The 9,072-nt window shown below is 40.5% G+C and overlaps 1 protein-coding gene across 20 annotated transcripts in view; it reads left to right on the top strand.

Moving 5' to 3' along the window:
- The window catches only part of DGKI (diacylglycerol kinase iota), a 512,936-nt gene that overhangs the window by 419,819 nt on the left and 84,045 nt on the right, over window positions 1-9,072 (top strand). For all 20 annotated transcript variants that reach the window (XM_086395389.1, XM_086395393.1, XM_086395391.1 and 17 more), the window contains 3 exons: window positions 5,000-5,069; window positions 7,606-7,646; window positions 8,543-8,670. In XM_086395389.1, coding sequence (XP_086251515.1) covers window positions 5,000-5,069; window positions 7,606-7,646; window positions 8,543-8,670 — 239 coding nt within the window. The remainder of the gene's footprint in view (window positions 1-4,999; window positions 5,070-7,605; window positions 7,647-8,542; window positions 8,671-9,072) is intronic.

Below are 9,072 nucleotides of genomic sequence, written 5' to 3' on the forward strand. Positions count from 1 at the left end.
GTTCTGAATATTCATTGGAAGGACTGATGTTGAAGCTGAAGCTCTAATACTTTGGCCTACTGATGGGGAGAACTGATTCATTTGAAAAGACCCTGATGCTGGGAAAGATTGAAGGCAGGAAAAGGGGATGACAGAGGATGAGATGGCATCACCAACACTATGGACATGAGTTTGAACAAGCTCTGGGAGTTGTTAATGGACAGGGAAGCCTGGCATGCTAAAGTCCATGGGGTCGCAAAGAATTGGACATGACTGAGCAACTGAACTGATAGGACAGTTGGGCAATTTGAATATTTTTGTGTGTCATGACTAGGGGACATGGAAGTACCAGAATCTACTGAGTAGAGGTCGAGGAAGCTGCTAAACATGTCACAATACACAGGGCAGTTCCCTGCCACAGAATTATCCATCCCCAAATGTCAGTTGTGAGGGTGTGAGAAGCCCTGAGTCATTCTGATGGCTCTCAGGACATGTGGGGACAAGGCCAATGACAGTGCTAGATGAAGAAAGTGGAAAGAGAGGGAAAGAGGAACAGCAAGAGACCAAGAGGTAAAGGAGAGTAGAAAGAGCTATCTATGGATACGCTGGCCCAATGGAACCAGGGACAGTTAGGGATTTTGTAGACACTCAGGGTTTCACCATATGTATGGGTGAAGTTGGCACACAGAAGTGTGTTTTCAAACTATTATGAGCTAATAATTTGAGGTTTTAATAAATACAACGTGTGTGTGTGTGCTCAGTCACTTTAGTCGTGTCTGACACTTTGTGACCCCACGGACTATGGCCTGCCAGGCTCCTCTGTCCATGGGAATCTCCAAGCAAGAATACTGGACTGGGTTGCCATGCCCTCCTCCAGTGAATCTTCCTGACTCAGGAATCAAACTCACATCTCTTATGTCTCCTGCATTGGCAGGCAGGTTCTTTAGCGCCACCTGAGAAGTCCTAATAAATACAATAGGACTCAATAATAGGTGAAAATGGATCTGGTGATTCCTTCTCTTTAAGAATCAATTTAGTTAGAATAACTCCAGAATAGTTGGAATATTTCACTATAGATGTAATAATTTCAAAAAGTTCTTTCATCCTTTAGAGCCTCTGAGCCACCAGGGAAGACCTCATAAGAAAACACTCTTGGTCAAATCTGACTCTATAGCCATTTGTTCATCCTCTGATCTCTTTTTTTTACATGCCTAATCTTCTCCTAGAGGATAGGTTTGTTCTGTAGTCCATCGGAGCTCTGTCTAGTCCTGGGCAAACAGCATGTGTCAACAAATATTTGACTCATTCCTTTTCTGCTACTGGCTACCCTTACTCATCTCCCTCCTGTCTCTGAAGTTTCTCCCTCCTTAATTTGTGGTTTGGAGTCTAGAAGTGTCTGAATGGAGGAGTTGAAACCAGTTCATGGGAGTCCTCCTGGGAATTAATTTATCTTAGACAAGGACAGGAGTTAGGTAAAGAATTTGAAGAATGTTGTTTTTTGGGTGCTAGATCAAAACTGTCAGAAATGGCTCAAATGGGGAATTAAAGTAAGACTTGCCTGGGGCCAGATTCTGTTTGCTATTACAAGTGAAAGCAAGACAGCTCTCTCTGTCTCACACACACACACACACACACACATATACATACACACACAGAATTGTTGTTGTTGTTGTTGTTGTTAATGGAAGACATTCTAGCCAGAAAAGGGCTCTTGAAAATTTTGGAATATCTCTCATTTCCGTCTTCTACCACACCATCACTATTTCATCATCTTTCAAAGCTGGCTTTGCAAATGGGTATCCCATTTCTGTACATTTCTTCTGCAAGAATCATGGGTAGTAAAGGAGTAGATTTGATAAGAGATATTGCTATATGGCCTGGTGATGGAAAGAGAGGGAAAAATGAATGTGTAGATGGGTTAGATGCAGGAAATGTCAAGACCAGCAAAGAAGAAATTTGGATGGATACGTAAGAGAAATTTAAAAGTAGCAATTATTGACTAGACATTATTAAATGAAGCAGAAATTCCCAATTCAAAGAGACTTCTATTTTGTTTCTGCTTATATCTTCCCTAAATTTTATGAAAGAAAAAGAATTTCATTCCCAATAAAGGTGTAGTTAAATGCTAGGTGAATATTGCTTAATTGGATAACCTAGTGGAGTATTTAATGGGGCTGCACAATCATGAAATTATGTGTGAATCAGCAGTGAGTAATTGAATGTAAATTAAGGGTAAGTTTGGTGTGTGTTTGCCCGATAGTGTTTAAGGTAATTTCCTTATCAATTACATATAATTCATGCCAATTGACTTTCAAAAATATATATCTGAGGAATGTCAGGTTTGCTTTTGTGCATGCTCTGTTTTTAGCATGAGAACAGATTTTCCATTAGAATATATCAAAAGAGAAAATTCACGTATCAGGAGTTTGGGGAATTAGCAGTATTTGTTAATATTACTCATTTAAAGAGCATGCAGTTTTAAGAGATAGAAAGCATAATTACATCCAGGGTTATATCAGTCTGCCCACACTGTAGAGCAATGACGGTCGCATTCATCTAAGTCCTACTATTTCTATGAAGAAAAATAACAGATCACAAAATGAGCAAGTCAAGTATCTTATCTCTTTGATGAATCATTGATTTGATTATGCTATTTGAGAGGACAGAGAAGACAAGAAGCCCTAAACTAGTCTGAAGGCTGTTGACATGGTGGTTAGTGGCACCGCTCAGGGGATTATGTGACTGTCTTCAGAAATGTAGCTGCGTTCAGACGATCACATTTCTGAAGTGTCTACAATCAGTGTGGAAAGGGGCTTGCTTTTGAGCTTTTGTGGCTCCATCAGAAATTGTCTTTTTATACTGACTTTAACGTGTGGCGTTCACAAAGCAAACATGTCTTCCAGCTGTCACTGTTTGGTGGCAAGGATGCTGCCAGGTCTGTCAGAGTGGATCCTTGTGCGATGGCTCCATGACCTCGTGAAATCCTGGGGGCCAGTCCTTGACCTCCTGGTGGGGCGATTTGTTTCCTTACTTCCCTCGTTTCCTGCTCAAGTCTGACTCCTGGCCTGCACTGCATTGCTGTTCACGCTCCTGCTGACCCTGAATGCAGGATTCTTAATGCCAGGGTCACCCACTCTACCTGTGTGCCAAGTCCTGTGTGAGGACACAGTCTGCCTGATATAATACCCGCAATGTGTTAGCAATGAGAGTTGGTTAAGGCAAAGTCACACCAAGTTTTTTTGTTATCTCCATACTAACATCACTACCACTTCTAGTCCTCTTTTTTGGTTAGGAGAATTGAGGGTGCAGATAGACAAACTGAAAAAGTTATGTGAGTACGGAAGACCTGCATCCCCTCTGTGGTCCTCATTTGTTTGGATCCATCAAGAATGTGAAGAAATGGACAGATCTTGGCTTTGGGTTATTATGATTTCCTTTTTGACAATCTGTTCCTCTTAACTTCTGGTCCACTTTTAATCCATCCCAGTATACATTTGTCTTTGATGTTAAGGTTCTTAAGGTATTTCTCTCTTTTTTTTTTTCATGGAAAGGCATTTTATTTTAATATAGTAGTGTGTACATGTCAATCCCAAATTACCAGTCTATCCTCCCGCTACCCTTTACCCCTGGTAACCGTAAGTTTGTTCTCTTAATCTGCGAGTCTATTTTTGTTTTGTAAATAAGTTCATTTATATCAATTTTTAAAGATTACACATAGAAGTGACATCGTATTATATTTGTCTTCCTCTTACTTAGTATGATCACTGGTAGCTTTAGTTGTTTTATAAAAATGCATTAAGAATCGTAAGTTTCTTTAAATAAGATATCACTTGTGTCAAAGTATAATTCCCAAAATGTTAAACACAATTCTCATATAAATAGGTACATGTCAAGATTTCATGTAGCCCAAAAGCCAGTTCAAGAAAGAAGTCTATATTTATCTCTATATCCATGCTATATCACTTCTACATCTCTACATGTAAATTTTGCTACCAGTCCTGAGTGAGATCAGATTTTCCTCTATTCATTATTTAATTTGCAGAATCAACTCATGTAAAAACTCCATCTACCCAAGATTCCTAATAATGGGCAATTTTAGTCCCTGTTACTTTAGGCTAGTGGTTCTAAAACTTTGGCATACATCAGACTCACCTCAGTGATTGATGTGTGTCACCCCAGGGTGTCTGTAGATCTGGGGTGGCACCCGGAAATTTGTGTTCCTAACAACCTCGCAAGCTGATGCTGCTGGCACAGGGCTCATGCTTTAAGATTCACTGCTTGAAGTAGAAGCTTTGCCCCAGGACCATGTGGGACAAGTTCAACCTCCAAAGAAGTCAGCGCATAAACTCTGATTTGCTCTCCTTTGTTTCTCCCATATCCTTTCCCGTCCCCCTCTGTACACACAAGGTCATGCACAGCCAGCCTCACTCCAAGGATGCTCCTTCTAGTCGAACATCTCAGATTGCTAATAAAGGTCAAAGTCTCAGTGTCTTCCCACAGAGACCTGCCCTCCCTCCTAATCTATACCGTTTCTGTCAGTTATCTCAGTTTCACTGAGTCCAGTCCAGAACACCCCAAATCCTCTTATAAATTAGCATTTTATGTTTTAAAAAATTGTGAGTGGCAGGGAGTCTTTTAGTAGGGGACATTTTTATACCTGTGTGGAGAACTGAAATGCAAATGACAGCCAGCTGCCACTAGGTCCTCAGCTTCATAAAGGGGAAGAAATAGAGTTCCCAAAGGAAGTACATGTCCCAAGTTATAGAATTTATGAATGCTTAATGGAAAAATAGAAAACCTCCTGAAAATTGTATGCGAGAGTTGTTATGCGAAATAAATCATTTCCAAGCAGAGCCCCTGTGGGTGTTTCCAGTGAAAACTTTGCTTCGATCTCTCACCAACGCTTTGAGTACGAAAGGATGCTCACTTTTAGAAACAGGTGATGGGGCAGAATGTGGAGTGAGGAACAGCTCTCAGCTCATTCAAATGGAGCCATGAGGATGTGTGTGTGTCTTTCCAGGACCACGAAACCTCCTTCCCTAGGGCGCTCTCAGCTCAGAGACTCTCCCCACGGTGGTGCTTTCTAGATGGTGAGTGTTTCTGTATTTTCGGAGGGGTGGGGGTTCGGGAAGCCTCAGGGCAAAGCATTGATGGCTTGAGTGGACTCCAGTTTTCCGAAAGATTGTTCAGGAACCCTCCACGTGATTGGTACTTGCATCTCAAACAATGTGGACTTTCTGATATTGCAACACACTTTTCTGAAGCTATCTCCCTCAAAGCAAGTCAGTTAACTCTGGCCAAACTTCTCAGCATTAAATTGCTCAAGCTAACACATCCCTTCCTGTGCCCCCTTTTCCAAAAACGAGTTGAGTGCCTGGTCTTCAATTCAGGCTGGTAGATGGATTTCATCAGCAGGGGGAATAGGTACTAATTTGCATGCTGTTTGCATATTTGGAACTTCCATATTATTTTCAGTAATCCATCATCTCAGAATGAGTTACACATTTTTGTGAAAGGGTGGGCATTTTCAGTTGCATTCACATCTGCTCTGCTGAGCTTGACATGTTGCATACATAGTAGGTCGGTCATTTTCTGGTTGGTTAATGTGGTTAATGAGTCCATTTTCCATCCATCCCCCTAAAGGCTGTCTAATCCCACTTTTCTGTGCAGTTACCCATTTTACAGTACATTTCTGCTTAGATACTCCCAGTGGGTCTGCTACCCAGTATCTCTCATCTCTGCGGACGTTGGGCTTTCCCTGTATGCCTCTCTTTTGTTTAGCTCTGTGTACATCTGAAAGATTATAAATGTGGACAAGAGAATGATGGGCTGTGTGAGGGTGTGAACGTTTTATGAAGATGAGCACCCATATCTGTGTCAAATCTCATCCCCACACATTATGACATCGGTTTTCATTAATGGCTTGTTGGCTGCCTCTGAAGATATTTGGCACTGCTTTCCCTCCAGGTCCTTTATTCCCTCATGATGAAAAACATAGTCATTTGTTTTTCCTGAATCTGCAGAGGAACAACTTATATTTAAGAAAATTATGGGAATGTATATAAATTATTCTGTATGTAGTCTATTTTGTATATAGTCTTAGATAAAATTCTAAGTGTGGTTAATGGCGTTAACCTAGATACTACATTTACTCTAGAAATAGCTGTGTTTAAAATGCTTCAAGATTGCAGTCATAGTTAAAAGAACAAAGTAGGTTAAGTCCTTCTCAGGCAGGTATTCCCCGCTCTTGGTTTTAGAGGGTAAGAACCACAATTATCTTGCTTCTTAGCTTATTTCATTTGGAGAGAAGCTACTTGTTAAATATGTATGATTTTTGAACTATTATTTGCATTTTGAGTTTTTCCCTCTAGTACTATGTACTTTGTAGAAAATCTGTTTATAATATTTGGACTCTGTTAGATTTAAATGAGGAGGAACATAATTCTTTTCAATATTAGGAATAATCAGATTAATTTCTAGAAGCCCAGAGTTTATCATTAAGTATTTTTTCCCTTCAAACTACACACACAGCCCAATCCTTTATAGGAATGCTTAAATAATCTTATTTTTTTTGTTTTAGCTTTCTTCAGACATGGCTCAGGGACTCAGTTTTAAACTGAAATGATTCCTTTAATACCAGAAGTGGTCCCTAACTCTGCAAATTCAAGCTCTTTTTTTTCTAAAATGAGAATTGTTTCCTCAGAAATCAGGCAACCTACAGATTTTTTTTCTAGCTTTGTTTACTTGATAAATACATATCGAGTTTCAGCTCTGTTGAGGGTTCTGTGCCCATATCTTGAGACATAAAAGAAGAAATGAAACAAGTCTTTAAAGAGGCAGATATCTTGGTCTGAGAGTTCTCAGTGAGGAGAGTTTTATAAGAAGTGTAAACAGATTACAAATGTACATGGAAGTGGGAGCAACTGATTCTATCTGGGGCAGGGAGGAAGGGGCTGAGGAAGGGTTCACAGGAGAGGTGGCATTCAAGTTGGTTCTTAGGACATGATTCTTTTTTTAAGTTTTTATTGAAATATATTTGATTCACAATCTTGTGTTAGTTTCAGGTGGTTCAGATATATATACACACACATATATACACATATACACACATTTATATGTATATATCTCAGATATATGTATATCCTTTTTCAGATTCTTTTCCATCATAGGTTACTGCAAGATATTGAGTATAGTTCCCTGTGCTATACAGTAGGTTGTTATTGAATGTCTATATTTTACATTTAGTAGTGTGTATAATTTTAATCCCAAGCTTATGAGTTAAATGACTTAATTAGTCATGTGTAATGGGGAGGGCCCTTTTTTTATTTTATTGGTTGAGCCACGGGTCATGTGGGATCCTAGTTCTCCAACCAGAGATTGAACCTGTGTCCGCTGCATTGGAAACTCAGAGTCTTAACCACTGAACCTTCAGGCAAGGAAGCCCTGGGGAAGGGCTTTAGTGGAACAGCAGCCACAGAGACATGAAGTCCTGAATTTTTCTAAGTAGACTTAGAGACTGGCCAGTCATCCAGCAAGACTGGAGTGTCATGGTGGGAATGAAGCTTGTAAATTTGGTGCCATAACACAGGACTCTCTGAATGCCATATACTTTTTATTCCCCCCTAGCTACTTCTGCTGATCGCTTTTATCGAATAGACAGATCTCAGGTAAGATTTCTTGAACATATTTGTGAAAGTGAAAAATTCCCAAGTAACTATACTAATATTACACATTTTTCCCCCAACAAAAACACTGAAATGTATACAGTTCTGGAATGATACTCATAGTCTCAGCCATGAGCTTGTTACTTGTCCTCACATGTTTGTGATTTGTGACCTCAAGGTGATATGGTTTGACCTTGAAAATGAGTCCAGAAGATAAGTAGGCTTGTCGACGTTGTCACCAGCCTGCACTCCAAGTTTTCATTCACACTGCTGTTTTACTGCTTCCTTGCCACATTTTATGCCTTTTTAACTTCATTTCTGATTGGCAAATTTGCAACCTCAAATGTATCTGTAGGCTACTTATTTTCAACTCACCACTTCCCAGAGTTTGGTGGTGAGAAAACAAAATGCTTATGCCCAATGAGGGCAAGTGGAATTTGGACACACACTGTCCAAATTCTCATGTAAAAGAAGGTATAGGATGGAATCCATTGATAAAATCAGTTATTAGCCATGCCACTTAGCTTTGACCAGATCCTGAGGGTGTAAGTCCAGGTCATTGTATGCACATGCTGGACCAAGTTGCATGCAGGGTGTCAATACTTGGATAGTATTTGGGAAAAAGAGGCAAGGCCATCTCTGCTTATACCTGACAGGATCCTGGTTAAAGAGGCCCAAACCAAGGATTTAACTCTCCCCTTCCTCAGCCTTTTGCTACCATGTTCCTTCAGGGAGGAATGCCACTGGTCAGCCCTCTGAAAATATCATATGCTGTGGTCATTTGCTATGTCATAAAATTTCAGTATTCCTCAGGACCAAATAGCTTTGTTGAGTTATTCTTTAAATGATGGATTTGAGCATCCTATAAGTCATCTGGCAGATTTCTTTTCCTTCCTTAGGAACATTTGCACTTTGTAATGGAGATTTCTCAAGATGAGATTTTTATTCTGGACCCAGATATGGTGTTGTCACAGCAGGCGGGAACACCGCCAGGAATGCCTGACCTGGTGGTGGAGCAAGCCTCGGGGTAAGTGGGCTTATTCCTTGTGGTGAGACTGGTTGCAGGGTGACATCTATGTCTGGTTTGGCCTCATGCTTGGTATAGTTAATGAAATCAAACTGTTTGGATGTACAGGTTTTCTTGTGTTTCCTGAGGTCACATTGTAAGTCGGTCTGTGACTGTCTGGGTAGAATCACTCTCCCACTCAGATCTGTATCATGTCTGAGCTGTCTTTACCCACCACATCAACACTTCCTACCAAACTAGAAGGCACTAGTATTTGTGCATATACGTCTGGAGATGCCAGTGGTAAAGAACCCGTCTGCCCATGCAGGAGACTTAGGAGATCTGAGTTCCATCCCTGGGTTGGGAAGATCCCCTGGAGGAGGGCATGGCAACCCACTCCAGTATTCTTGCCTGAGGAATCCT

Source organism: Bos grunniens, chromosome 4 (genome assembly GCF_055505025.1).
Source record: "Bos grunniens cultivar Pamir isolate PY7600 chromosome 4, Bosgru_T2T1.0, whole genome shotgun sequence".
NCBI classification, from domain to species: domain Eukaryota; kingdom Metazoa; phylum Chordata; class Mammalia; order Artiodactyla; family Bovidae; genus Bos; species Bos grunniens.